The sequence below is a fragment of the Suncus etruscus genome, chromosome 1, assembly GCF_024139225.1.
Source record: "Suncus etruscus isolate mSunEtr1 chromosome 1, mSunEtr1.pri.cur, whole genome shotgun sequence".
NCBI classification, from domain to species: domain Eukaryota; kingdom Metazoa; phylum Chordata; class Mammalia; order Eulipotyphla; family Soricidae; genus Suncus; species Suncus etruscus.
The window spans coordinates 21,677,839-21,704,914 of record NC_064848.1 but is presented as its reverse complement, the minus strand read 5'-3'; the positions used below and the strand labels follow the sequence as shown (position 1 = coordinate 21,704,914).

Genomic DNA, 27,076 nt, shown 5'->3' with positions numbered 1-27,076 from the left:
GTGCTGTGCCAAAACAGCATTACACCCTCCAATACTTTCACTAAACCCATGTCCTGGTTGGACGAGATCACCCGAACTCCTCAGCCTAGCTCTCATGTCCTTAGCACCACCTGGGAAATCCCCCTCTAGCCTCCACACACAAAGAAAGAAAAGAGAATGCAGAAATATGCATCAAGTGGGCAAATAAATGGGAGCAACAGGGGCATGCATATGCTACATACTGGAAACAGAAAGCTGGTCGAGGTTGAATCTTTCCACATAGTGAATTGAACCCCGTGATCCTCCCTCTGTGACACCAAAGAAGAACCTTTGATTCTGAGGAGAAATGGCTGGAAGCAGCGTGAGATTTGGATACTAAGGAAAACTACAATCGTTTATTAAAACTGCTCCGTGTGTGATTCGCCTATTTTTCAATAGTTCTGGGTCTTTATAAAGTGCCAAGATCAGGCTTTCTGGGGTGCAATGTACAATTCATATAAACCGTAAAATTATAAGCAATTCCTCTTGTCCAGACCCTAACGTGTACCCAATAAGGCAGGCACATTAAAAACAAAAAACAAACAAAAAAAAAAAAACAACAAAACACCTTTGGTCCAAATGACACTGTGTTTAGGAACCTTTCTAGAAGGGATAATGACAGGCTGAGGAGGGCCCTAGAACCTTGTCCCTCCTTGGGCCCTTCCCTCCCTGACCCAGGTGAGCCCCGCCCCGAGGTGCGCCGACTCTGCAGCTCCTCGGAGCGCTGCAGCTCCCTGGGGAGCGGGGCGCCGGCCCCCCTGCAGGCAGGCAGGCAGGCAGGCAGGCAAGTCTTGCCCATCCACTCCCCCAACCCCCGTGACATCATGTGTTTGGGGCCGAGTCGCTCCATAAAAGCAGCCGGCAGGGAGCCAGGAGGCCAAAGAACCGACTTGCTCGCAGGGCGCCCCGGGTGCACGCACGCGGTACCAGGGCTGGCCAGCAGTTTGTTCCGAGCGGCGCCCGGGGAAGCCTGAGCCCGTGCCAGCCGCCGGCCAACGATGCCCCGCTGCCCGCTGCACCTGACGGCCGCGGCCGCGCTCCTACTCGCGGTCCTCAGGCTGCAACAACCTTCCAGCGCAGCCCCGCTGAACGGTAACGTGTCCGCTCTTTGTGCCTTTCCTGAGCGCGCAGCTATGATGTGTGGACAGAGTTCCAGCGAGGCTCTTCCATGCAACATCTATATGTATAATATATATAATATATATAATATATATAATATATATATTAAGCGGGTGTAGGGGTGTGGGGAGGGAAAGTGTTAAGCTAGGAAGGACGCCCATAAACAACCTCAGAGTCCCAAAAACAGACCTTTTGGAAGCGTGCGCCTTGCTCTCTTGGAATGCGAACCCCCCTTGGTCTTTCTATGACAAAGGTTGCTTTTAACTCTAAACAACTCCAACTCCGGGAGGGGAAACTTGGGAACTTGGAATCTGGAGAAAAGGAAAGGGAAAGGCCAGACACGGAATTCATGGCATGACCCCACGTGTGGATAGTGGAGATGTCTGAGCGTGCAGCGTGCCACGGTTGCTCCATATCTGCAGGCGCCCTCGCACAATCCTGCTGACTGCACTGGGTGCCTGGACCTGCAAGTCTCTTCGCCACTAAGCTTCACCTCCAAGTCAAAGAGATGATGCATCCTGTCCTTAATCATTGTTTTTCTCCAGAAGGCTGCACTACCCCACCATACCTGTGCGTGTGCTTACGCACCTTGTTTCTGAGGGTAATTAGGGCCTTTAACCCTGAAGAGCTGGATGCTGGGGGGAGCCAAGTGGGCTGGTAGAAGGGGGGGCGGGCAGGATATCTGAAAGTAATTGGAGCTCCAGTTCTGTGGCATGAGCTGAAAGGAGCAGAGCCTAGGAGGTCAAGGTACTAGATCTCTAAAACAAGAGGATTTTGCTGAATGTATAACAGCAGCTGGATGAGTCTGCTCAGGAACCTCCCAGAGGACTAACTGGTTGTTAGTCTGACAGAGTTTGACACAAGTTGTAGAGGTATTTCTCCATGTTCCAATTCCTGGGCTCAGGCCATCTGTAATTTTTACAAAAAGACCAAAATTAACTCCAATGGCCAGAAACCATATCTCTGGGTTCCTTAGAGGTCACTGTGCCCTTAGAGGCAGGTTAGGGAGTAGCAGGGCAGTTCACCCCCAAATCCAGCTATTATCTCCCTTTTTGTTGAGGGAGAATTAGAAGGTAGGTATGAGAAATAGGTTGTAGAAAAGTGGAAATTTTTTAAATTGCTAACTTTGACCCATATGCCTCTTTCAAAACAGCTCAGCTGAGACCTGAAGTTTCTCTAAGAATCTTCCCTTTTCCTCTAACGACTGTTGCACAGGAGAGTTACTTATTAGCTCCTTTCCAGAAAAGCTGAATGCTGCCCCCCATTCCCCCTATTCCCCTGCTTTCTTCCTCTCCCCTGCAAATTCTCCCAACACTGTTCTCCTCCCCGTTCCCTCTCTCCATTGCTCCCTTCTCTCTCCTCATCCGTACTCTTTCCCCGTCATTCCTTTGCACCCCCACCCACCGCACACCCCTTTCCCTTCTCATTTTCCAAGGCAGATTGTAAAGTTAGAACAGATAGATGGCTCAAGTGGTAGACTACATACACCATATGTGCAAGGTCCTGGGTTCACCTTCAGCAACACATGGACCCTGGAGCAATGCAGATGTATCTCCCCTCCAAATAATTTACTGTTAACTTTACTTTGCTTATTTTCCCTCATGCTTTGCACCTAATTTTAACTGATTCAAGGGATAAGGCGTTGCTTATCAGTATTAGCTCAAGGTTGGGGCAAATGCTAATGAAGTCAGAGTGTGGTTGGCCTCTGCTCTGAACATTTTGTTTTTGTTTTTGTTTTTGGGCCACACCCTGTGACGCTCAGGGGTTACTCCTGGCTATAGGCTCAGAAATTGCTCCTGACTTGAGAGACCATATGGGATGCCAGGGGGATCAAACCTAGGTCAGCCACGTGCAAGGCAAACACCCTACCACTGTGGTATCGCTCTGGCCCCTGCTTGGAACATTTTTTATACACATTGGTTTACAAAGTTTATAATACAGTTGCTTTGGGCATCCAATGTTCCAACACTAATCCCACTACTAATGTAACTTTCCCTCTATCATTGTCCCCAGTTCTTCATGCATTCCTCAAGCCTGCCCCCTTATCAGAACAAAATAATTTATTTTATACTGCTTGTTACAACTAAATGGCTAGTGGAATGATCAAAAAGTACTTTATTGTTTTGTATTGTTTTGGGGCCACATCCAGAAGCACTTGGGCGTTACTTCTGGCTCTGTGCTTAGAAATTGCTCCTGGCAGGCTCCTGGTATCTGGGATACCAGGCATTGAACATGGGCCCATTCTGGGTTGGCCCCAAGGCAACCATCCTACTGCTGTTACTTTAATAAAAGTTACTTTAATAAAAGAAAATTTGTGAAAAGTGTTACATCTCATAATGGGGTCATTAAGTCATTGTCTGAGGATTTACTGAGCTGTTTGTTGTAGTTGAGCCTTTGGTGTTATTTTGTTTATTAAACTTAGTTGGCTGCAATGCTAAACTATCTAACTTGGTGGGCTCCTACTGGGCTGTCAGTATTGTGGGATTTGGAATTGCCATGTGGTAGCAGAGTATGGGAGCATTTAAACTTCTGGCACTTATGAGAAAGAGTGAGATAGATAGGTAGATAGATAGATGGTATATAGAAGCAATTTGCCTGCCTTAGAACAAGGCAGGGGTGAGAGAGTATGGAGTGGTGGGAAATGGAAGATATCAGTGACCGGGAGGGTGCACTCTTGAAGGATGGTGTATGTTGCATGACTGAAACCCAACAATGAACAATTTTGTAACCACAATGCTAAAATAAAGCAATTTAAAAAACTCTGGCACTTATGGAATGGATGGCACAGAAAAATCAGGGCGTGAGGGATATAATAAGATGAGGTGAGGTCTTTTCTGGAGAATGCCTGAAAATCTTGCTGTGGTTGCCACTGGGAGCTTGCATGGAACTGTGGGCAAGAGTCTTTTGCAAAATTGGTATTTCGGCAGTCATGGCAGTTACTGAGAAAAGTTTTAGAACCCAGAACAGGAATCTGCCAGGCCCTGAACCCCTAACCTAGATCCTTGTTTATAGCATTTCTTCAGGAGGAGTGCAATAGGCCTGCAGGTTCTAACAGGTACTGGGCAACCTCTGAGTCTTCGAGAGAAAAAATAGCGTCTTCATTGGGGTGAGGAAAGTTTCTTCCTGAAAAGGCATTATGGAATCAGTAGGTTTGGTTCTGTGGAGTCCCTGCTACTCGGACTAGCATCTGGGTAGTATCACTTTCATCTTTCTGAATGTCTTGTGAACTGATCGGGAGCCTGACTAGGCCCAATCTTCATTCTCTGTATCCCATGGACTCTCTCTTTTCTGATGGTGCTTCTCCTAGACTCTATCTCCCAAGCCCATGCAGACCCACCTTTATCCCATCCCAGCAGATGAGGTGGGTTCTTTTGGAGAGGAGGTTGGACAGGCTGTTGGGGTTGCACTTGCTTCTCAGAGACAGTTCCAGAACTGTCCTTGAGTTCAGCTTCTGGTTACTCTGTCTCCCCAGCACTATTGCATGTAGTCCTGGTATCTCCACTGCACCTCTGTGCTTGTCCCCTGAGTAGCCAGACCTATGTCACAGGGTGAGTGTTCCTGGGAGAAGACTTGGTCTGGTCCCCTTGAATTCTGTCAGGTTGTGAAAAGGTGACAGTCATATGAGACTGGCTGGCAGTGAGAAGATGTGGTCTGGGAACAGTGCTTTCAGCCCTATGTGAAATCAGGTTTGAGAGCCCTGGGACTTTCAGGTAATTTAGTGCCGCCATCTCTAAAATCCTGGGGGCTGCTAATCTAGATCTTCCTCCTTGTTAGGAGCTCACATCCTTTGCAGTGCAGTGACACTAAGTCCTCTGGAAAATGGTGGCTTTTCTAGGATCTCCCCTTCTTTTAAACAAAACCTTTAGCATATTCTCTGACTTGTTTAAGGTCCACAGTACTAACTGGCTTTATTTTGCTCTTTTCAGGATCCAAGTGGAGCTATTTCGGTAAGTAGAGCTCTTCAATACTTTTCGTGATGAATGAGAAAGACAATGCAGTACCTTTGGGGGCAGAGGAAGAGAGGAGCCTGATCAAAAAATAGTTTTCTGAAGAATAGCACTTTCCTGTGCAGGTGGACTGTGGGTCACAGGTTAAGGCATCCAGATTCTGGAGAGATTTCTATCCCAGTGAAGAAACTTAACAGGGCCTTAGATGGAGATAGCCTTTTACCCCCATTGTCAGACTTTCATCCTTCAAGAAACAAAATAAAAGGTACCTTTTGACTTGGACCCAGAATGTAAGTTGTTGGTGTGTCTAGAACAAACTTCTTGTTGCCCCGCATGTGGATGAGCCAAGGCAGAATGATGGTGGCTGTTCTTGGTAGAAAAAGCAGGGGTGAGTTTCTTCAGTAGAGGGAGAGGGGTGCTGAGAGTGATTGGATATGCCATGGGGGCACTAATGAGACCAGTACCATCTCCAGTGGGCTGCAAAATAAGTAGTTAGACTCCGTGGGTATATTATCCTGAATTAGAGATAAGCAAATCAGCTTCATTTGTAATGGTAGACTAAATATCTGATTTCACAGGCACATGCAGGAATGTTCATGGTGTTTTTATTAAGGACAGAGTCACAGGGGTATGCAAGATGAACTTGATGGTGAGCAGTGGGTGGGGGAGAATATATTTCATGACACAGGTATAGTGATTACAGGCAGGGTGGTTGATTATTCCAGTAAAAACAAATGCAGTCTTTTTTTTTTTTTGGGTCATACCCAGCAGTGCTCAGGGGTTACTCCTGGCTGTCTACTCAGAAATAGCTCCTGGCAGGCACGGGGAACCATATGGGACACCGGGATTCGAACCAACCACCTTTGGTCCTGGATCAGCTGCTTGCAAGGCAAACACCGTTGTGCTATCTCTCCGGGCCCACAAATGCAGTCTTGACTCAGCAAAAGTTAGACTCTGCATGTTTGTCAGCCTAGGAGGCAAAGAACAGTTTACTGTATGAATCAGTAACTTCAAATCCAAACTCTCCTTTGCTCTACTATCACATAGTTCTATCATTACAAACATCCCTTTTGTACTTATTATGTACACTGAATGTTGCTAAATAGGCATAAAATAAATAGGAAGGGCTGTGGTCTGTAGAAAGGAATTAATGCTCTCAATTTAAGGCAGAACAATAATAGATAATAGTGATGATAATAACCTACTAGCATTCTAATGGAAACTGGGAGTGTAATACCAAAAAAGGCTTCCTGGAGAAGGGATGCTTTTACCTGCGTCTTGGAGATTGGGGAAGGCTCAGTTCGTAGGGTGAGGGGAGGAAATGCTGTTATTGAATGTAATGGTGGGATCTGGCATTGCATGAGCGGGGCAAATAAGCTAGGTAGTATTTAAGGGAAAACATGGAGGAGTTTTAGGAACTTGATCCAAAGCTAGAAAGACTGGCTAGAAAGTCAGGGGCCCTCACATTTTTAAATAGGAGACAAGTTTACTGTTCCTCAGACCATTGGAGGACTGGACTATAGTTTAAGAAAAAAACCATGAACAAATTTTTATGTACACTATACATATCTAATTTTGAAGTAAAAAATGGCAACAAATACAATAATTACATTTATTGTTCTTCATACAGGTAAAGTTAAATCAACAAACTTATCAGTATTTCAGTGGAAACTATGGGCCTGCTATTGGTGGCCTTAGTTTGAGGACAAGAGACAGAGAAGGAGGGGAGTCAGAGAGAGTGCAGCGTACATTACACACACACAAACACACACACACACAGACCCTGATGAGTCTACTGATAAGACACAGGCATAGGTAGAAGAGTGTGCAGCACTCTGTGCAGCACCTATACAGCACAGATGGGTCAGATAAATGTCCTTGATGGGCCACATGTGGCCTGAGAGCCATAGTTTGAGGATCCCTGGCCTATGTCAAACAGGAGGCATGAGGGAGCCTTATCCTTACCTTACCCTTCCCACTTTGGTAAGAGGTGGTGGTGGTGGTGGTGGGCAGAGGTGAGAGATACCTGGTTTTTAGATAATCTCAATTCTGTATGTGGAAATCCACTTTATGGTGGTGACAGTGAAAGCAAAGAAAGAGCAGTGGCAGGGCCCCAGTACAGGCTCAGTGAGCAAAGGAGACAGGAGGGATGCAATCTGCAAAGAAGGCACAACTTGAGAATCAGGTCCTTTCCATATAAACTCAAGGAAGCCAGTTGAGGCATCTGAGTCTTTCTGGGGAAGGATTTGCCTAGATCAGTGTTCCAGGACCTTGATAGTATAGAGATAAAAGTGCCCATATGGTGTATGCAGAGCCCTTTCCTGTCCTCTATATTACACTTCACAGCCCTTCAAGCATCCTTGTATGCAACTTTGGAGGCTCCAGAGCTCTGCTGGGTTAACTGGGTAATCCTGGTACCTGAGCAGCACTGTATCCTGGTTCTGAGCAGCACTGTGTCCTCACATCTTTGCATTAAATCACTGGCTTCTTTGGCTGAATGTTCTTAGAATTGCCTCTGTGCTTCTGACTACTGCTCGGGAGGCCAAAATGAAATAAGTATGGCTTGGAATAATTTAATCAGAACTGTGCCCAAACTTTACCAAATAAGTTGCTTACTAGGCCTTACCTGAACTTGAAGGGCTGCTGTGTTTCATGTAGTTCCTGGACTTCTCATGTGCTCAGCTACAAATCCTTATAGAACAGGATCTCATGTCCCTTCTAGTTCAAGTAAATATCCCATCTCTCTACTGATCCCCAGTTGCTGAGACTATAAACATTGAAATGCCTCATCACTCCTTGAAAGCAGCCCTCAGCAAAAGTGTGATGGTTCTGGACAACAGGGAAGAGAAGCTGGGTGTTTGTGGAGAAAGGGCATCTATGTGCAGCCTGACTGATCCCCCAGCACAGAAGCACTTCTTGCTGACTTTAACCAGCTGGCTGGCCTCCTGCCCTTCACCATTAGACCAGTTCGTTGCTGAGGAAGCAGAAGGCAGAGTCCATTGATGCTTTATGCAAGGCAGGGGTGCACAGAGGGCAGTCAGGCATTCTGCTGGTGAACGAGGACATGTGATGGGGGATGATAAGGCAGAACCCCTGGGGGGGCAAGAAGGCTCTCTTTGGGAGAGACTGAGATGTACATACTGGCACGGATGCTCAGAATCACACAACAAACAGTGGGGTTAGTATCAGTGTTGAGTGGGATTGGAGGTGACTTTCTAAAGATTAAGGGCTTTCCTGGATGGAAACCAGCCCCAGGGGAATATGGAGTGAGAGGGCAACTGCAAGGCAGGTTGTCACAGTGAGCTGAGAACAGACATGAGCCTGCTGTAGATCTGTGCACTCAAAAGTAGGAGGCCTTGGGTGGTGGTGGTGATGGGCAGTAAATGAGTTAGGTTGCTGGTTACATTGAGATCCTGATGTATGTGTCAAGTTGACCATGTAGAAATGCATCTTGCCAATAACTAGGATACATGCATGTTTCTGTGTGCATTCTGTTTAACAAAATTGAGTAAAAGCATCCCCAAGAGTCTGGGAGAGCCATTCCCTTGACTTGATACTTTTTCTCTTCAGGTTTTTTCCCTCCTACCAAAACAAAAACAAACAACACACAAACAAAACTAACAAACCCAATATATTTCTAGCAGGCTAAGTAATTAAAGAGGACTAATAACCCAAGAGTTAGCCACCCAAGAACCAGCCATGTGGGCAGAGAATGGAGCCCAAAGCTATAAATGGACTGCTAGTTCCTGTTGAGTGTTTCTTGGCTGGCAACTAGTTCAGAAAGAGACAGAAACTGTTATTTGAAGCATATTTGAAAGGAAAATACAAAGGAGATGGAATAGAAGGAGCAGGTGGAGACCAATATCTCAAAGATGTGCATGTTCTCCCTTTCTGAGTCTGACAGTGCCTCTATTAGCAGGTACATCTGCTATACTGCAGCGCCCCCAACTGGACATTCAGCAGAGGAATGTCTGAAAGAGCTCTAGACTGGTGAGCAGGCTTTGCATGCTGGAGCCCTGGGTTCCATCCTCAGTGCCACATGAACTTGTAAGCACCATTAGGTCTCCCTCCTCCCACTCTTGCACCCTTCCAAAGGAAGAGATTTTAATTCAGAAAAATCTTTTTGTTATTTTTATTTATTTATTTATTTATTTATTTATTTATTTATTTATTTATTTATTTATTTATTTTTACCAATGTCAGAGATTTACTCAACTCAAAACCAAACCAAACCAAAACAAAACCCAGTGATTTCTCCCTGATTCCCATTTCATACTGTGGAGGAACCAGAATAATTACAATGCTCCCTACCCCACACCCCTACCATGACTACCATCAAGGAACAAGTAAGCGAAGACAGGCCAGATCCTGTTTTGTCCTACCAGGAACATAGAGCTATACCTGTCTATACCAGGAAATAATCTCCTTTTCCTGTGGTTTGGGTGAGTCCCTGAAACTAATCTGATATTCACTATCACACTTTCAATCTTCAGTTGCAGTTCCTGCTGCCTGAAGTGGTGTCCTCAGTCTATCTGGATATGCTGAGGTTCACCTACAGAACAATTTCTCATCTTTCTTGAGTTGCAAAATTAGGATTTTTGAAAGTCATGGTGGTTCTTGGTCTGTAGCTCCCAAAAGCTTGTCCAATGACTTTTATAGCCAGGCAAAAAAAAAAAAAATCAGGGAAGTCAATCTTCCATCCTACAGGTAGACATCGTCATTGGTAGTAGGAGGCAGGTAGAGATTACAGATTGCAGATTAGGTTTAGACTTCTGAGTCCACTTGCTGATTGTCTGGCTGTAGGAAAATGACATCACCTCTTGGAGCTTTGCAAAACGGGATGGCAGGGGCCGGGTGGTGGCGCTAGAGGTAAGGTGCCTGCCTTGCCTGCGCTAGCCTATCACAGACCGTGGTTCGATCCCCCGGTGTCCCATATGGTCCCCCAAGCCAGGAGCGACTTCTGAGCGCATAGCCAGGAGTAACCCCTGAGCGTCACCAGGTGTGGCCCAAAAACCAAAAAAACAAAACAAAACAAAACAAAACAAAAAGAAACGGGATGGCAGCTACCACCTAAGTGACTCTTCAGGTGTGGTTCCTGCACCAGCCCTGTTAGCCCCATCTGGAGTTCTAAGGGCCTTTTTTCCCCCCAAACTGGAAATGAAGTTCTTAGAAGGAGATCAGTAGAGCATCTCTCTTTTCCCCTCACATGCTCCACCACTTCTTTATCAGTTTGTTGTATATGCCATTTCTCTGGCTGCCCCCAGTCTCTAGAATGTTCTTTCTAAAAAATGTCCTGCATAGTAATCTGAGCAGTCCTTCCCAGCATTGCTTGTTTTCAGGGACCATCTCTCACTCCCTTGCTCCAGCCCCTCAGCCATACCATGAAGCCAGGCACCCACTCCCCACTACCTCTACATTCTCACCTAATCCATGGGGTTGACCCCTTATTTTGACTGGAAGAGAAGCCTAAGCTAGAATTCTAGAGCCCTGACTTAGTTTTCAGAGTTTCCAGGAGGGACCCTTTAAGCACCTGAGGTGGTATCTAGCTCTGGTAAAGCAGAATAGGAGACAGCTGGCAGAGGAGGAGCTGGGCTGTCAGAGCTCTGCCAGCTTCTGCTGTGCTCAGACTTGCCTTGTCTGCTTTCAGCTGGTCTCCAATTTCTAGCATTCAAGAACTTGCAGGGCACATGAGCTAGTGAAAATTCTGAAGATTTTCTCCCTGTACTGTGAGAGAGGATCCTGAGGGTATGCAAACTATATAGCTATAAGACAGTCTTGGAAAGGTATGTCAGACCAGTCAGTGTGTGGGCAGTGTTGTGTAGAGGCTGATGGCTTTGAGGAACAGAATGGATCAGAGGTGGTTCAGTATCATCTCTTCCAGCTACCCATGACCTCTTACCCCTGGGAAGCAAGTATGGACTAAAAGCACCATGAGGTGAGGGCGGATGTACAACCATGGAGCTCAGGAGTCCAGAGGTCACAGGTGTGGTCACAGGGATAGCACTTTTTCCCCTGGTTCTTAGAGCTATACCACTCTGCATATCAGCTCTCTGAAGTAGAGAGATTTTCCCAGTAGTGGTCTTGAGAAGCACTAAAGTGTGATCCTTTGCCCACAAATATTGAAAATCACCCTGATCACTGCTGGGAACACTTAGAAAGATACTAATGCTTAAGTTTAACCATTAAGCAGTGAAAAGAGTGAGGTGAAAACAAAGTGAAAGAAAGCAATGGCTCTTTATTTTTTAACATGTAGGGCTTGTATGATGGCGAGTTATCTGCTTTAGAACTCTTTCTTCACTTTTCACACAGTGCAGTTTATTACAATTTTTAGAGGTGTTGGAGTTACATCACAAAGATTTATTGAAAAAATAATTGAGATTCGATTTTTTTTAGTAGAGAAGCATTTTGACAAGAAACCAACTTTCCAATGAGTGGAGGTCAGTGGCCTGATTCAGGTCAGTCAGGAAAGAAGTATTATCTGTGTGTGTAAAGACAGGCCGAGAACTGGTATCTGTCTCTATTAAATGCTGCAGTGCATCTGAGCTTCAGAAATGATCTGCAGTTATTCACCTGTGACTAGAACAATTTAGGGTTTCTGGGTAAGCAGACTGTGAGCCAGCCATATCTTAGAAGTATTCTGTAGTTCAGAGCCTGGCTCTCTCTGTTCCTTCTTCCGGATAGACCACATGGTAAGGGCTATATTCACTTCACAGATAAGGAGATTGGTAAAAGTGCACACACTTTCTTTGGCCGATCTCTCCCAGGTGATTTTCTTCTGGGATTGCAGGAGAAAGGAGGGAAGGTGACTCTGAAGGTAGGGGGACAAAGAGGTTATTTGTAGCGAGTTCCAGGGGCAGTCATGCATGGCTCATGTGCCCTTGGGGCTTTGGTCACCAGGATGGACTCCTGGGCAAGCAAGCAGAGTAATTGCCACTTCTTTTTGGCCTCTACTCCAGAGAGTCTCCTTGAATCACCTTTCTAGTCATTGGCATTTTTTTGTGATCCTGAGCCCAAGTTATATGAACAACAGATTTCTGAAAATTTGGTTGGGGTGTGTATATTTAGTACTCAAAGCTTACTCCGAGCTCTGCATTCAGGAATTACTCCTGGTGAGGAACCATATGGGGTTTCAGTGATCAAACCAGGCTCAACTGCATTCAAGGCAAGTGTGCCCTATCCACTATTTTGCTTTGGACCCAGATTTATGAAATTTTTATCCAGAAACTAGAGTTGTGACACTCCACATTTTCACCACTCTTTTATTCTGCCTCTTTATCACCACAGAAACATTTAAAAGGTGTTTAAAACAAAGTAATATATGAAATTGAATTTAAACATTTTTATGATAATGAATTTATAAATTGAAATATACATGTTAATATATTAAGTTGCATATACCTATATTATACTTCATATTTTATATATAGCTATATTAATTTTTTTATTTTGGGCCACACCCAGTGCTGCTCAGGAGTTACTGGCTATGAGCTCAGAAATTGCTCCTGGCTTGGGGGACCATATGGGATGTCGGGAATTGAGCCCAGGTTCATCCTGGGTCAAGCACGTGCAAGGCAATGCCTTACCACTGAGCCATCACTCTGGCCCATATAGCTATATTAATTTTAAATGAGTTAATATATTAATGAATTACTTAAGCTTCCCATTTGTTAATAAGCAAGAATATCAAATATCAGAGTTTTCATTGAGCCATCTGTAGAATTTCCTGAGTTCATATTTGTTAAGCATTGCTCTGGGGGGTTAAGGAATAGTCATGAGGCGTATTCCTAAGCCATGGAACTGAGACATTGGGGAAACCAGCAAATAGGGCGAGGTTATTACAACACGAAGAGAGGAAGCTCAAAAGAATGTGACTCAGGGCCGGAGAGATAGCATGGAGGTAAGGTATTTGCCTGGCGTGCAGAACATTGGTGGTTCGAATCCCGGCATCCCATATGGTCCCCCGAGCAAGGGTAAGCTACCTGGAGAAGATGGGGTCTGAGCCTAGCCTGGTAAAGGGCCTTGTGGGGCAGAAGAGAAAGCATACACTGAAGCTGTATCTTCTGAAACCCCAGCAGATTTTAACGGGAAGTTAATGGGCCATTAACAGGGAAATGGGCCCAGTCCAGAGTACAAGCCACTGGGGATTTGGGGATCTCATTCAGGTGGGGGTGGAGGACCGCTGGAGTGTTCTAAGTGAGTGTTCTACTGAAAGTTCCACTCAGATGACTGGATGAGCATTTAGAAGGATTTTCCTAGTGACGGTAGTGAGTGAACTGAGAGTGAAATACTAGCAGGAGAAGTGAAGGCATCTGAGCTAATAGGGTGGAGGTACCTGTTGATATCATTCACCTGTTGTAGACACCTAATGCAATTGGCCAGTGAGGCATGACTGGCTGAGTGCCAGTCTCTTTGGGGCTTCATAGAATATTCAAATGTGCATCGAGAACCCCATTTTCCTTAGAGAAGTTTCTCAGAGAGGATCATTCCATACAATGCAACACTAACAGTCTTGGGAATTAGTCATTAGGGAATGCTGAGTAATTTTTTCTGAAAAGGGGACAGTAGGTCAAATAAATGTATTTGGTTTAGAGGTACCCAAAGGGGAAAATATGGAGCAGGCAAGCTTCTTGCCACTTATAGGGAAGCAAGGAAAATTCAGAGCTGCACAGACGTCCATAGGGAACTAAGGACAGAGCTAGGACCAGAAGATATATTTACTTATTTCCACTCACCTGCTTTGCCAATCAAATGGAGACTGCTCATTGTATGCCAGGTGCATGCACTGTGCCTCACATCACAATACTGTGTAAAGACCACTAAAGAAATCCAGATTATTTTTTAAAGTAAATAATACAGGTTCGCCAGAAACAAATTATGCCAAATTAACTTACCTTTCTTCTGCACAGGGACAAAAGGCTTAGTGGTTAAAGAAATCACAATAGATTTAATACCTATTGATATAAATAAACACTGGATATGGTTGCCTGTGACGCACTCTTGGGAAATGGGGCTCAGAGATCAGTGTGGTGGCTAGAAATATAAGAGCAGAGGAACCCTGTCACTGATACTGTCATAAGCCTGTGAAAGGCTTGGAGAAATGTCATGGTTCCTCTAGAGAAGCCCTTGGTTTAGGAACCCCACTGGGAACTTTAGAGAAAAGAATGGTTAGGTGAGGCAGTTGCAATCATTGGCCTGTGGAAGGAAGGGAGGTCAAAGATGTAGGGAAGAAGCAGGCAGAAAGGAGGTCAAAACCAAGATGTATATGGTTGAGGCAACAAGTAGCACTGTGGGGTGGGGATCAGGTAGCAAAAACTGGATAGTGAAGAAAGCCTGTCCTGCTCAGCACACTCTTACTTGAAGAGGAGGAGTCCCCACTTCCATGCCTCCCTGAGCCTGTCTGCTCACAAATGTTGTACCCCCACTCTCATGCCTTCTCCCCAACCCCATATAGTTCAGCTGATGTATACATTTCGCAATTTAGAGAATTAAGAGGGAATTAAAAATATTTTCATGTCACATTGAATTATAACATTTGAGTGTGGAATGACAGACCATACTTAATGATACTCAGAGATTCAGTATTCAGAGAACCATGTGGTGCTAGGGATTGAACCCAGCCTCTTATATGCAACTCTAATAACTCTTATTAACTCTTAGATGAGTTACCTCCTTGACTCATTTTAAATATTTTAGGTGTATGGAATTATATTTCAGCATCTCTAGCTACTACATTGGTTTTATTAACAAAAGTCTAACTCCCATCCTTCACAATACAATTCACCATATATTCCTTTACCTGATTTACTGCTCCTGCCCACCTTTCTCTCTGGGAGCAACTGTTTTGTTTTGTTTTGTTTCTTTCTCTCCTACCCTCAAAAGAGTAAAATTTTCAATTTGCCTTTCTTCGTGTGATTTAATTTCCTCAGGTCCATGCCTGGTGTCACCAATAATAGTTTATTTCTTTTTAATAGCTACTTGAGTTCACACATGTGCTTGTTTGTATGTGTGTGTTTCATCGCACTTTTTACTTATTCATCCATCTCCCAGCTTAGACTGTTCTCCTGTCTTGCTTGGGTAATAATGAAATGAATATAGGGATGTTGTCAGTGGTATGAATTCTTTAAGTAAATACCCAGAAGTGATAGATTCCATAATAATTCTTTTATTTAAAAACTGTTAATTAATGTTTGTTTGGTTTTTGTTGTTGTGATGCTTGGGAACACAGCTTTTACCCAGCTTGGAAGGCCATGCAGTGTTGGGGAGTGAAATAGGGCGCCATACATGCCAGGCACATGCTCTCTCTATGAAGCAACATTACTGGCCCTGATAAGACAACTCATCTTGATTTGGTAAATTCTACAAGTTCTTTTCTGTGCCTCCATGTAGCAGTTCCAAAGAGACTCCCCAGCTCTTGACAATTTTTTTTCCCTCTTACTCCTCTTGACAATCTTTTTAGTGTAGGTTTTAAATCTGTCTGTCCGCAGGATCAAATTAGGACACATTCACATTCACATCTCTGAGTCAGACTAAGTATGCCTGATCAGAAAAACTCCAATTACTTTTTTGAACATCATGCATTAACTAACTGCACCTAACCTCCCCTAGACACAAGTCCTTCCTGGGTCAATGACCAAGTGTAGCTCTACAGTGAAGGTGAACTTGCCAGAGTTTTTCCTCTCAGTGGTGGACATTTTTTTTTCTCAGTGGTGTTTTTTGAGCTACTCCAAACTGGTTGATATTCTAAGACCTTGAGGGGTTCAAAATTGAGTCAGAAGCCATTAGTTAGGCTCAAAGACAGTTGTTTAAAAGAAGCAATTTATCATGTGTGAGTTGAGAGCAAACCCCTCTCCATGGGGCTGCTTGGCTGGTGCTCTAAGCCTGCCAGGAGAGATGATAGAGAGAGATGTGTCTGATTGAACAAGAAAAGAGCCATTTGTTTATGTTTTTGGGTCTAGGAGTCAGGGAAGGCACAAGGAGAAGTGGTACTTGATCAGGGATGCTAGGATTTCAGAAGCCCAACCAGTCTGAAATGAAATGCCATATCATGCATATCTCATTAGGAGTAAGAGGAGACATATAGGGAGTGTGAGATTTGTTTTCTGGTGAGGTGAAAGGGAGAACTTTCTCTTAAAAGGTTGGGAAAAGAATAATGGAGACTTTCCAGCTCAGATGGGCCTAAGGGCTTTGTTTATCCTGTGTATGTGTTGTTCTTTGGCTGTCCTGTTCTCTTTGGCATACCCCAGTAGTGTAGCCACTTTTCTCTTGTACATGAGGCTCAGAGACTCTAGAAGATGGGCACAGGGCACAAAATTCAGTGGGGCAGAGCTCTGATTGGCAGCTTGGCGGGTGGCTCCAAAGCCTTTGACCTTCCTACTGCTCTTCATGCCCCTCAGGAAAGGTGACAAAAATGGTCTGACTGAAGATCTTCAGGTGTGATAAGAAACATCCCTAAGTACGTTTTCTTATTCTTTGGTGCAATAATGGTAAGAATGCCATAGGGTAGGTCTCAAAAGGGATTTCCTCATTTTAATTCGTGGCAAGTGAAAGATTGGGTTAGAGTGGATCAATGTTTAAGGGTCTGTCTGCCTTCACTGTAATTTGAGATCCAGCCTGGATAGCTGTAGAAAGGAGTATCTTTGATCAACTCCCCTGATGGTTTCTGTGATCCCAGGCTCCTCAGGAATGTTTATGAAGCCATACACCCCTCCTTTGCTGCTTCTCTACTCTGGCATTGGGCCATCACCTAGAACTTGTTCTTGGTCACTTCCCAGTACCCCACACTAGCTGCTCTGCTTAGCTTTCTGCACATTGCCAAGCACTAGGAGGCTGCATAAAAGTCATGAACTGTCAGGGCTAGATCCCTACTATACTCCTGGTATGTGACATATCACCCGCCCCCTGTGCCTTATTCACCTCCTCTATTCACACACAGCAGAGTATGGTGATAAGGGTCATTACATAGATTAAATTATTTACTATATAGTAAATATGTAGAGTTGGTGATCTACAGTTAAAGGGCCCAATCCAGCCTACCTCCTGATCTGACCATAGGGATTTTTTAGAATTCAGATAGGCTCATTTGTGTTCATTTTTTTCTGTTTGCTTTGTTCTGAGAAAGCTACAGAGCTGGCAGTCTGCTAAACCTAAAGTTCACAATATGGGTCATTTGCAGAAAAATCCAGCCAACCTCTGATACTCGGTGATTCCCAGTATATTGAGAGTGCTCAGCAAATGGCAACTTAGGCAAATATTTTATTTGCCTTTGTAGAGTAACAAAATTTGACTGTAGTCTTGATATTATAACAGGCAATAACAGACTAGAAAGCAAATCCAGAACTGCTATATCATCACCAGTGTTCTGGGCAGCCACCATTTTGTTGCCCAGTGACCTATGTCCTATACCATCTCTTGACACCAGCCTGGCCCATCAAGCCCTGTAGTTTGTCTGCTTGATTGTGTTTTTTGTCCCCAAGGCTAGGCCCCCATTCCTCTTTTCTGGCACACCCAGCCCATACAAAAAGCCTCTTTTGCTTTGAATGACCTGGTCCTCCTTCTGTTGACCCCGTCAAATGCTCCAGCCAGGCCAAGGTGTCTAACTTTCTCATCACTACTACTATTGTCTGAGAAACGTTTGTGTGATCATGAGTATATATTTTTTTTACAAAACAGACAAATCAAACATGTACTTATCATAAATCATAAAGAAAAAATTTAAAAACAAAACGTAAAGGTATTTTTGACCCTCCTCCCCCACATTTAGTTATGCATCGGGTCTTAGTTTAAAGAGCTAAACTATAGACCAGGGCTTCTCTCTCTTCACACTGTAGTCATGGGTAGAAGCCATCTTTGTGGTGGGGCCTGTCCTGTGTACTGTAGAATGCTGAGCTCTGCCTCTCCCATCCCATGCATTCTCTCACGTTGATAATCAAAAATGTCTGCAGACACTTCAATGTCCCCCCTGGGGGTAAAATTACCTGAGAGAACCACTGATTGAAAATATACCCTAAGTGGGTACCGATATTCCAGCCCCGGACAGCTGAATTTATACTTAGAAAAAATTCTTGGGTGGCAAAGAGCAGGGACAGAGAATACAGGGCAGGTTTTTAAGCTTTTTCACATTCTGGATGCAATCAAAAAGTTGACTCTGGGGAGGTTCTCCCTGTGATGTGATCTAGTGTATCCTGACAAGCTGCCTTTATCCCAGCACAATGTCAACCATGTAGTTGTGTGTGAGCCGCTCAGATGCTGAAGCCAAGATCTGTGGAGGGATCCAGTAAAACAACCTGGAATCAACTTAAATGGATAAAGCACATAGTTAAAGCCCTGTCCCCATAAACTTGAGATGTTTCAGGATTGGAAGGGGTATGCACCAAGACCACTGGTTGCAAGAAAACAAGATGAGAAGAGTGGATTTAATTCAGAGGCCTGTGGGCATGGAAGTCAGAGTCCCATAGCAATGAGACCCACAGGAAAAAAATGGAGGAGCAGAAGAGAAAATTCACTCAAGATGCTTAGTTGTGAAGAGGAAGAGAGAAATCTGAGAGTGAAAATGGGGATATTTATTCTACTAAAGAGACTTTAAATTCACAACTAAGGCCAGGGATGAGGCTCTGAAGCAGAGCATATACCTCATCTTTAGGGGCCTTGTATTCCCTGTAAAACACTCTCTCTCTCTCTCTCTCTCTCTCTCTCTCTCTCTCTCTCTCTCGCTCTCTCTCTCTCCCTCTCTCCCTCCCTCCCTCCCTCTCTCCCCCTCCCTCCCTCCCTCCTTCCCTCTCTCTCTATTCCCTTCCCTCCCTCCCTCCCTCCCTCCCTCCCTCCCTCAAATCAGGACCTGTTCAGACATTTAGTTTAGGTCTTTGGGTTTCCCTGGACTAGTTGTCCACACACAGAATCAAATCGAATCCTCTCACTCTCAGCTTCACAGGTAACAAAGCAAAATGCTGAGCAGGTGAAGGGAGAGGGGGAGGAAAAGGACAGAGCAGTTTTTGCAGCCAGCTTACAGCTGTGCCAGCTCTGAAAGCACCTGGGACATGCTCATATTTCCCTGGGAAGAACTGCCAGTCAGGCAGCTTTAGCTCACCAGTTTTTGCTTAGCCCAGAGAATATAGCTACTTGGAATTTGCCCTTATCATTATAATTATTTGTAATTTAATCTTTTCATTCATAAAATTGTTACATCTAAGAGCTTCCTTGACTCTTGCTAAGGAAATCCAGATTTTTTTTGTCCATTTGCCTTTCATGCCTATCTCTCTCTCTTTCTCTCTCTCCTTCTCTCTTCTCTCTCTCCCTCTCTCTCTTCTCTCTCTCCCTCTCTCTCTTCTCTCTCTCCCTCTCTCTCTTCTCTCTCTCTCCCTCTCTCTCTTCTCTCTCTCTCTCTCCCTCTCTCTCTCTCTCTTTTGCATAATGCCTGGCAGTGTTCATGGCTTTGCTCAGTGATCACTTCTGCTCATGGGGCCATATGGGGTGCCAGAAATTAAACTCAGGTTGGGCACACAAGGCAAGTGCTTTATCCACTATACTATTGGTCCAGCCCCTCCAGCCACAGCTTTTATCCCAAAATCCAAATAGGAAAAACACTGGTGAGTTATTTAAATCAACCATCACTTAAGAGAATAGCAATTTTTTCCAGAGTCAGATACTTAAATTGCAGTGAACAGTAACTCTCTGCATGGAGAAATTGTGGGCTAGACATAGCATGGGATTTTGTTCTGCCAAAAAAAGGGGTTAAGTGCTGACACATGCTAGCATGTGGATGAGTCTGTGATACTTTATGTTAAGTGCAAGAAGCAGATATAAATAGTAGGATTCCATTCATGTTCAAACTCATGATACCTCTTCACTAATAATATTGAAAACAACAGTATTAAAATGGGATATATACATATGTATCTATATGTATATATGAATATATATTAATATCAAGGAAATATCTGCCATAGATGCAGGCTAGTGAGATGAAGGTGGAAAACTATGGGCATTGGTGGTGGGAAATGTTCACTAGTGAATGAGTGGATGTTGGAACATTGTATAAATGAAATTTAAACATGAACAACTTTGGAATTCTGTATCTCCTGGTGATCCAATTAAAAATTATTTTCAAAAATCCTATCTACATTGTATCTACATTGTCTTATATCTACATTGTATTTGCTTCTCATTAATTGCATTGTTACCACCTTATGCATTCTGTGTCCTCAAAAAATAATACAAATTTCCTATTAAAAGTAAGTCTTATTGTCACTTGGACACTTCTTGACAGAGTTTGGATATCAAAGTGCATATATTATTATTCAATTTGAGGTTGGTCTTCCTTTTTTCTTTTTAGGCCTGCTGTTTTCAATATTATTACTAAAGGAGTATTATGCATATCACTTTACATCCTTTCAACAACGAGTTCTTGTCGAGAGTGATAGTTTTCAACTATCATGGTCATAGTGGTCCCTTCTTTTTATTTTATTTTATTTTATTTTTGTGGGTTTTTTGGGTCACACCCGGCAGTGCTCAGGGGTTATTCCTGGCTCCAGGCTCAGAAATTGCTCCTGGCAGGCACGGGGGACCATATGGGACGCCGGGATTCGAACCGATGACCTCCTGCATGAAAGGCAAACGCCTTACCTCCATGCTATCTCTCCGGCCCCATAGTGGTCCCTTCTATGCCCTACTGCATCTGTGGAAAGCTTCATACCATGGACCAGTCCTCCTGGCCTTTTTCTCTGTTGTCTTTGGTTAGTATCACCATACTAATTTTTAATATCCCACAAAATAATGAAATCATCCTGTGTCTATCCCTCTCCCTCTGACTCATTTCCTTCAGCATGAATGAAATGGATATATGGACAATTTCCATAGGCACTTATATATAAGCAGATTTTGTGACTTCATTTTTTCCTAACAGCTGCATAGTATTCCATTGCTTAGATGTGCTGTTGTTTATCCATTCATCTGTTTTCAGGCCACTTGAGTTGTTTTCAGATTCTGGCTATTGTGAATAGTGTGGCAATGAACATAGGAGTAAAGATACATTTTTGGTAAAGTGTTTTGGGACACCTGCAGTACGTTCCCTCCTATTTAGCATCTCAGATAAGAAGTTTAGAGAAGAAATATGGAGGATCCCCATAGAAATCAAAGAAAGCTATACCACTCCTAGGGATATACCCTAGGAATACAAAAACACAGTACAAAATGCCCTTAGCACACCTATATTCATTTCAGCGCTATTTTGAATCCATCCCAAATTTCTCTTGTCAGCTGTTTTAAGACTCTTTTCCATCTTCTGCTAATGTCTGAAGGTGTTTTACACCTCAATGATTCTGTCTTCAGCACCCCTTACTCTGCTGATGATGCTTTCCAGTGAATTTTTCATTTCACTTTTCAAATTTTCCAGTTCTGTCATTTCCGTTTGAATTTTTTCTCATTTCTGCTCCCAAATTTCTTGTGTTTTATTTGCTATCTATTCCACTGTTAGTTTGAGTTCTTTGAACATCCTTAACCTTTCCTCTCTAAAGTCCTCAATAGAGAGATTATTTAGCTGATTGATACTGTTTGGGTTTTCAGAGCTATTGTCTTCACTGGTATAGTTCTACATTACTTTCACTTGTGACTTTTGCTGTCTGGCGGTGTTTCTCGTGTGTTGTTGGGTGTTTAGAAGAAATGCATCACCATAGTGCAAAGTGGAATAGCCAAGTTCTTCTCTGGTCTGCTGACCTGGAGCAAAAATGGTGCTTCTGAATCAGAAAGAAGACCCATATGGCATTCTGTTTGCCTCAGTTTCTTGGGACCATGAAGGTATAGTTCTTGTTCCTAAGGAGCTCTGTTTGACATTGTCAGATATGAATGAAGACATCCAAGAAATAAACGAGTTTAACTAGAGAGCTAATAGTCTGAGAAGAGGGGCAGAAAGAGGTGATTTAAGAACTCTTCATTTAAATTACTAGAACTCTGGCACCTGCAGAGAATGCTCTCCTGGTGAGAGTCCTGTATTCATCCTTTTGTCTGCTATCTCTCCTGAGAAAGACAATCCACAGAGACTTTCCATTAATTTCATCTTCCCTTCACACACCCCTTTTTGTTTTTGTAATTGCCCCTCTCCTTAGATTTTCAACTCTGTAAACTTATTTATTTCTTAGATGTCTTCATATCTAACAGGCATTATTATGACAACATAGCTAAATAAAAAATTATTTACCCCATAAGCTTTTGTACTTCCATGATACCATGTTTGTAAATATAACATAAATTAGTAAAATTATCCTCAATTTCCTTGAATAAATTGTTATTTGCCCAAGGCGGTAATGAATTCATTTGTAATGAATACAGAATAAATATACCCATGTTGGGGAGAGATGAAAGGCGGGTATATAAGTAAAAAAAAAACTCATCATACCTAAAAATTATCACATTACATGGACTTTATTGGATTCTGATTCAAACTAACTGTTAAATAACTGCTTGTTAAAGAAACAGCACTGGAAATTTACTTATTGTGTATTTTGTGACAGTAAAATTATATTTTTAATCACGTTAGTCATGGAAATGATACTGCGGTTATTTTAGAAGTTTTCTCTTAGTTATATGTGAGCAGCCTAGATTTTCTTCAAAGTAATTTAGGGGAACAGGAGTGGCCAGGGAGGTTGGTAGATGAAGCTAAGCACATTAGGGACCATTATATACTATTTACTTTGTACCTGCTTTGAAACTTTAATTAAATTTTATTTATTTGGCGGGGGGGGGGGTTGGTTATACCTGGTGATGCTCACGGGTTACTCCTGGCTTTTCACTCAGCAATCACTCCTGGTGGGCTCAGGGGACCCTATAGGGTGCTAGGAATAGAACCCAGCTCTGCTGAATGCAAGGCAAGCACCTTCGCTCAAGCCTAAAATTGTAATCAAAATTTAAAACAAGGGACCAGAGAGATAGCACAGCGGTAAGGCAATTGCCTTGCACAAGGCTGACTGTGGATGGACTCGATTTGGTTCCTGGTATCACATATGGTCCCCTGAGCTTTCCAGGAGCGATTTCTGAGCACAGAGCCAGGAGTAACCCCTGAGCATTGCTGGTGTGGCCCCCAAACCAACCAATCAATCAATACATAAACAAACTTTAAAAATTTTAGAACAAGACACAAGGTGTATTACAAGCCTAAACAAGCCAAAAAATTTAAAATATTGTACTTTTTAAAGGCATATTGTGATCCTTGGTTTGTATCACGTCAGGCTGTGAGAAACTCTGATTGTAAGATGCTCAGTCTGTTGAGTTCCAGAATTTCTAATTGTATTTTTCACTCTAGGGGTTTTATTTCAGACCAGCTCAGTGTTCTGGACTGATCTATTCGGCAAATAATTAACAAATGCTTCCTGAGTCCAGAATTTTCTTCTATTTCTGCTGGCTAGACCAGCCCCTGCTAAATCCTCAAGGTCACATTCCTTTAATGAACTACCTTTTCTTCTGGATCCAGCCTTCTTTTTGGTCTTTGTTGTGCTTCTGCATTAAAGGAGACGCAAGTCTTCCATTAGAAAAAACGTTTCTAATAGAAAATAACCAACAATGATACTTCCTAGGCAGTCTGGTCCTGGATGATACCTCTTTGGTATTCTCAGAAAGGGGGTGGGCAAATTCCCCTTTCTGCATGAAGTACAGAACTCAAATGCCACCCTTTAGACCCTCCAACAGAAAAGGCTCAATTCTGAGATTAAAATTATATGAGCAGCTAAGTCCTCTCAGGTGAGATTAGACTATAGGGCCCAAAACTATGTTCTTTCCTTGTGAAATGGGATTGGGCCAAGCCCCCCTGCACACCACCATTGGATAATGCAACAGCCCTCACCCACTGCTGCCATCTTCCCTGCTGAAAAAAAAAATCCTGGCTCCTCCATCAAGCTCCAAAAGTCACTGATATCAGTATTAGTCACTGATATTTTCCAGGTAGTCCAGTCCTGGCTGATACCTCTTGGCATTCTCAGAAGGGGAGAAGGGGCAAGGTTCCCTTTTCTGTATGAACTACTCAGCTGAATGCCACTCCCTACACCCTTGCAAAGAAATGGTCTATCTCTGTGATTTATCCTTGTCAAACTTCCAAGCCACCAAATTTGTTTTCTGTTATAAATTCTGAGCCACATGACAGCACACAACCACACAACACTTCAATAGCTTATAGAAGAGTCAGCTCAAGTAGTGACATAGGAAAATCTGATGGGGCAAATGGTATAGTAATCCACTAAACTCAGAGAGCCTCAACTGAAGCACAGAGGGCTCAAACTAGCACCAGTCACAGTCCAGTAAATCCTTAGACACTAACTTTAATAATACCATGGAGATATATAACAATTATTTCTAAGTTACTTGCGTTGATCTAAGTTCTGATCATTTCATTTGTATGTATGTTGTAATAAACTTATATGAAGTAAATTTGTTTGTGCCTGCAGGCTAAGATGGTGGATGAGAGATTGAGCACACTAGTGAAAGGAAGTGAGATTGGTGTTTGAGTTTATAATGCCTGAAATGATTGTATTTTGAACAACTTGGTATATCATACTGTTATAAAAATTAGAAAAAATGATAAAGAAAATATGGAGTCTGAGAATGTGGCTCAAGTGGTAGAGCACAAGTTTTGGATATATGAGGCCTTGGACTTGGCCCTTGGCACTGTGTATCCTCAAGCACTATAATAATTTCAAAAATCCTCATTACTATCAATAAATTTATAACTTTATATGATGGTAATTCAATAAAACATTTTAAAGCCTAATTATCTTAATTTTTCCTATAACTTTTTTTTTATTTCTTTTATTTTCTCTGTCTCTTTTTCCCTCTGCTTCACTGTCTCTCTCTGTCTCAGACTCACTTCTCTTATCCTTTATGGCTGGGTACTTGAAATAAATTTAAGAAACCCTCCAAATAAATTTTGATAAGTATATTTTTGATAAGTGTTTGATAAGTATGTGGGAGAGAGGTGTAATGAAAGTGATAGTCTTTCCAAGGTCTTCTAGAGTAGGCAAAGTACTATACTGAAAAAAGTTTATGTGCTAGTCCAGAGAAAAACAACACAGTAATGATGTCAAGGAATGAAGGGCAAAAAAAAACAAAAAAAACTACTAGAGTAGCTCTGGTAGACCTTGAAATACACTTTGAAGAGTAGAAAAGACTTAGAAGAGTGAAGAGCAGCATTTGGAATCACACTTTTAGTATATGAATATTAGTATATGAACATTAGATTGGTGGACAAAACTGACCTTCAGGATGGGAGAGCAGACCTAACCATGGGAGTAATATGGGGTTTGTGTGAGGGTCTTGAAGACTTTGATCAGCTGAGGCATTTTAGGCTATGACTGCATTGTTGAAGTAGGGCAGGGCAAAAAGAACGAGTGGAATGAGCAATTTTTTAGAATTGGGGAAGCACCTGGTTTAAACCTGTTTACATGGAAGTAGCTAAGAGGAAAGACTGAGGTAGGGCCTGCCAGGAGCCTGTGCAGTGTGATTTGGCCAGGTATGGACCAACAGCAGATGGTTCTGAACTTTAATCTTGGAACATCAAGATTGACAAAGGGCCAGTGATGATGGCTTGATGTTAAGGGTTGATATTCCGAAGAGCAGGACCATTAAATCTTCCATTGACCTGAGACTGAGGCATATTAGTTAACTATCATCTGAGAAAATTTTGAATTTCAAAAGTCATTAAAATGTTATGAGACAATTGGAAAAAAAAAGAATGAATTATAATTGAATTTGATAATATTAAGGAATTGGTATTTTTTTTTGCTTTGGGGTTTGAAGAATACATTCAGAACATCATATATGCCAAGCATGTGCTCTGTCAGAGCTATATCTTGCTCATTGTCAACTTTCTAAGTGAATGAATGGTGGTATAGTTTTGTTTTAAGAGTAGTTATGTTTTATATATCAACTAAACTATTTAATCTGCCAAAATTCTTCAGGGAGATGAGAATTATTTGCTGACAATGCTGGTAATGTGGTGTAGGGTTGAAGGGTTAATTTGGCACATCCCTTGGATTCTGTTAATATTTTAAATATCCCATGGGAAAAATCTGTTGTTTTTTTTTTTTTTTTCAGTAATACAAGTCTTACACCCTAGGCCTCCTAACTGCCAATAGAAATCATGAAAGGCATTTTGAACTGTGCTATATTTATCTCTTGTTACATCTCAAAACAGAAATCTAGCCCTTCTGTTTTACTTAGAGCAGGGAGATTCACTAGCTGGGAGAAACAAGGTTTGTATTTCATTTGGAAAAGCTAACTGGAAGATATACATGATCTCTTTTATCTAGGGACAAATTCAACCAGTGGCAAAGTGTAGAGATAAAGGAAAAGCACAGTAAAGTCACATTTGTATGAAAGCCCAAAATGACCCTCCATCTCCTTTTAAAGAATCAGTCTGAAAAGAAGTTTTCTGGCAGAAAAACTCTTGGCATGAGTGTGGATCTGAGTGTGAATGTGGAACCTGAGCTAAAAATTCACAGGCTGTAGGACAGGAGATTCTATGGTCCTGGTGTATGTGGCTGACCTGGGTTCAATCCCTGCCTCCACATGTCCTTTCAGCATCCCTGAAGACTCTGTGAATGAGCATCATTAGGTGCAGTCCTGGAGATTCCCAAGTACTGTCATGATGACTTTGATGATTCCAAATACCACAGGGCCCAAGCAGTGCCAGATCTTCATTGAACTTCTGTCCCTATTGGTCTAATATTGCTGGAACTGACTTTGGGTCCCTGGAGAATAACTATTAACCACCACCCTCATAAATCACAGCCCAGAGTTGAAATATGGAAGAGGCTTGAGAGTGCAAGTAGTTCTAGAGAAGAGCTATTCCCCTCCCTCAAAATAAATCACAGTCCAGAGTTGAAGTATAGAAGAGGCTTGAGAATGCATGCCTGCTCTATGCTTCATGTAAGGCCTCAGACATGGCCTCATCGTCAGTGAGGGAACTGAGAAAATACTGAAATATTGTGGTCCAGGTAAGGGAACTCTATTACTGT

The 27,076-nt window shown here is 42.8% G+C and overlaps 1 protein-coding gene across 4 annotated transcripts in view; it reads left to right on the top strand.

The window, feature by feature from the left end:
• The first annotated feature begins 973 nt into the window (after positions 1-973).
• The window catches only part of CA12 (carbonic anhydrase 12), a 59,054-nt gene continuing 32,951 nt past the window's right edge, over positions 974-27,076 (top strand). For 3 of the 4 annotated variants that reach the window (XM_049784162.1, XM_049784160.1, XM_049784163.1), the window contains exons 1-2: positions 974-1,110; positions 5,064-5,084. In XM_049784162.1, the coding sequence (XP_049640119.1) occupies positions 1,017-1,110; positions 5,064-5,084 (115 nt within the window). In that variant the 5' untranslated portion in view covers positions 974-1,016. The remainder of the gene's footprint in view (positions 1,111-5,063; positions 5,085-27,076) is intronic. The other variant, XM_049784161.1, reaches the window with a different exon arrangement.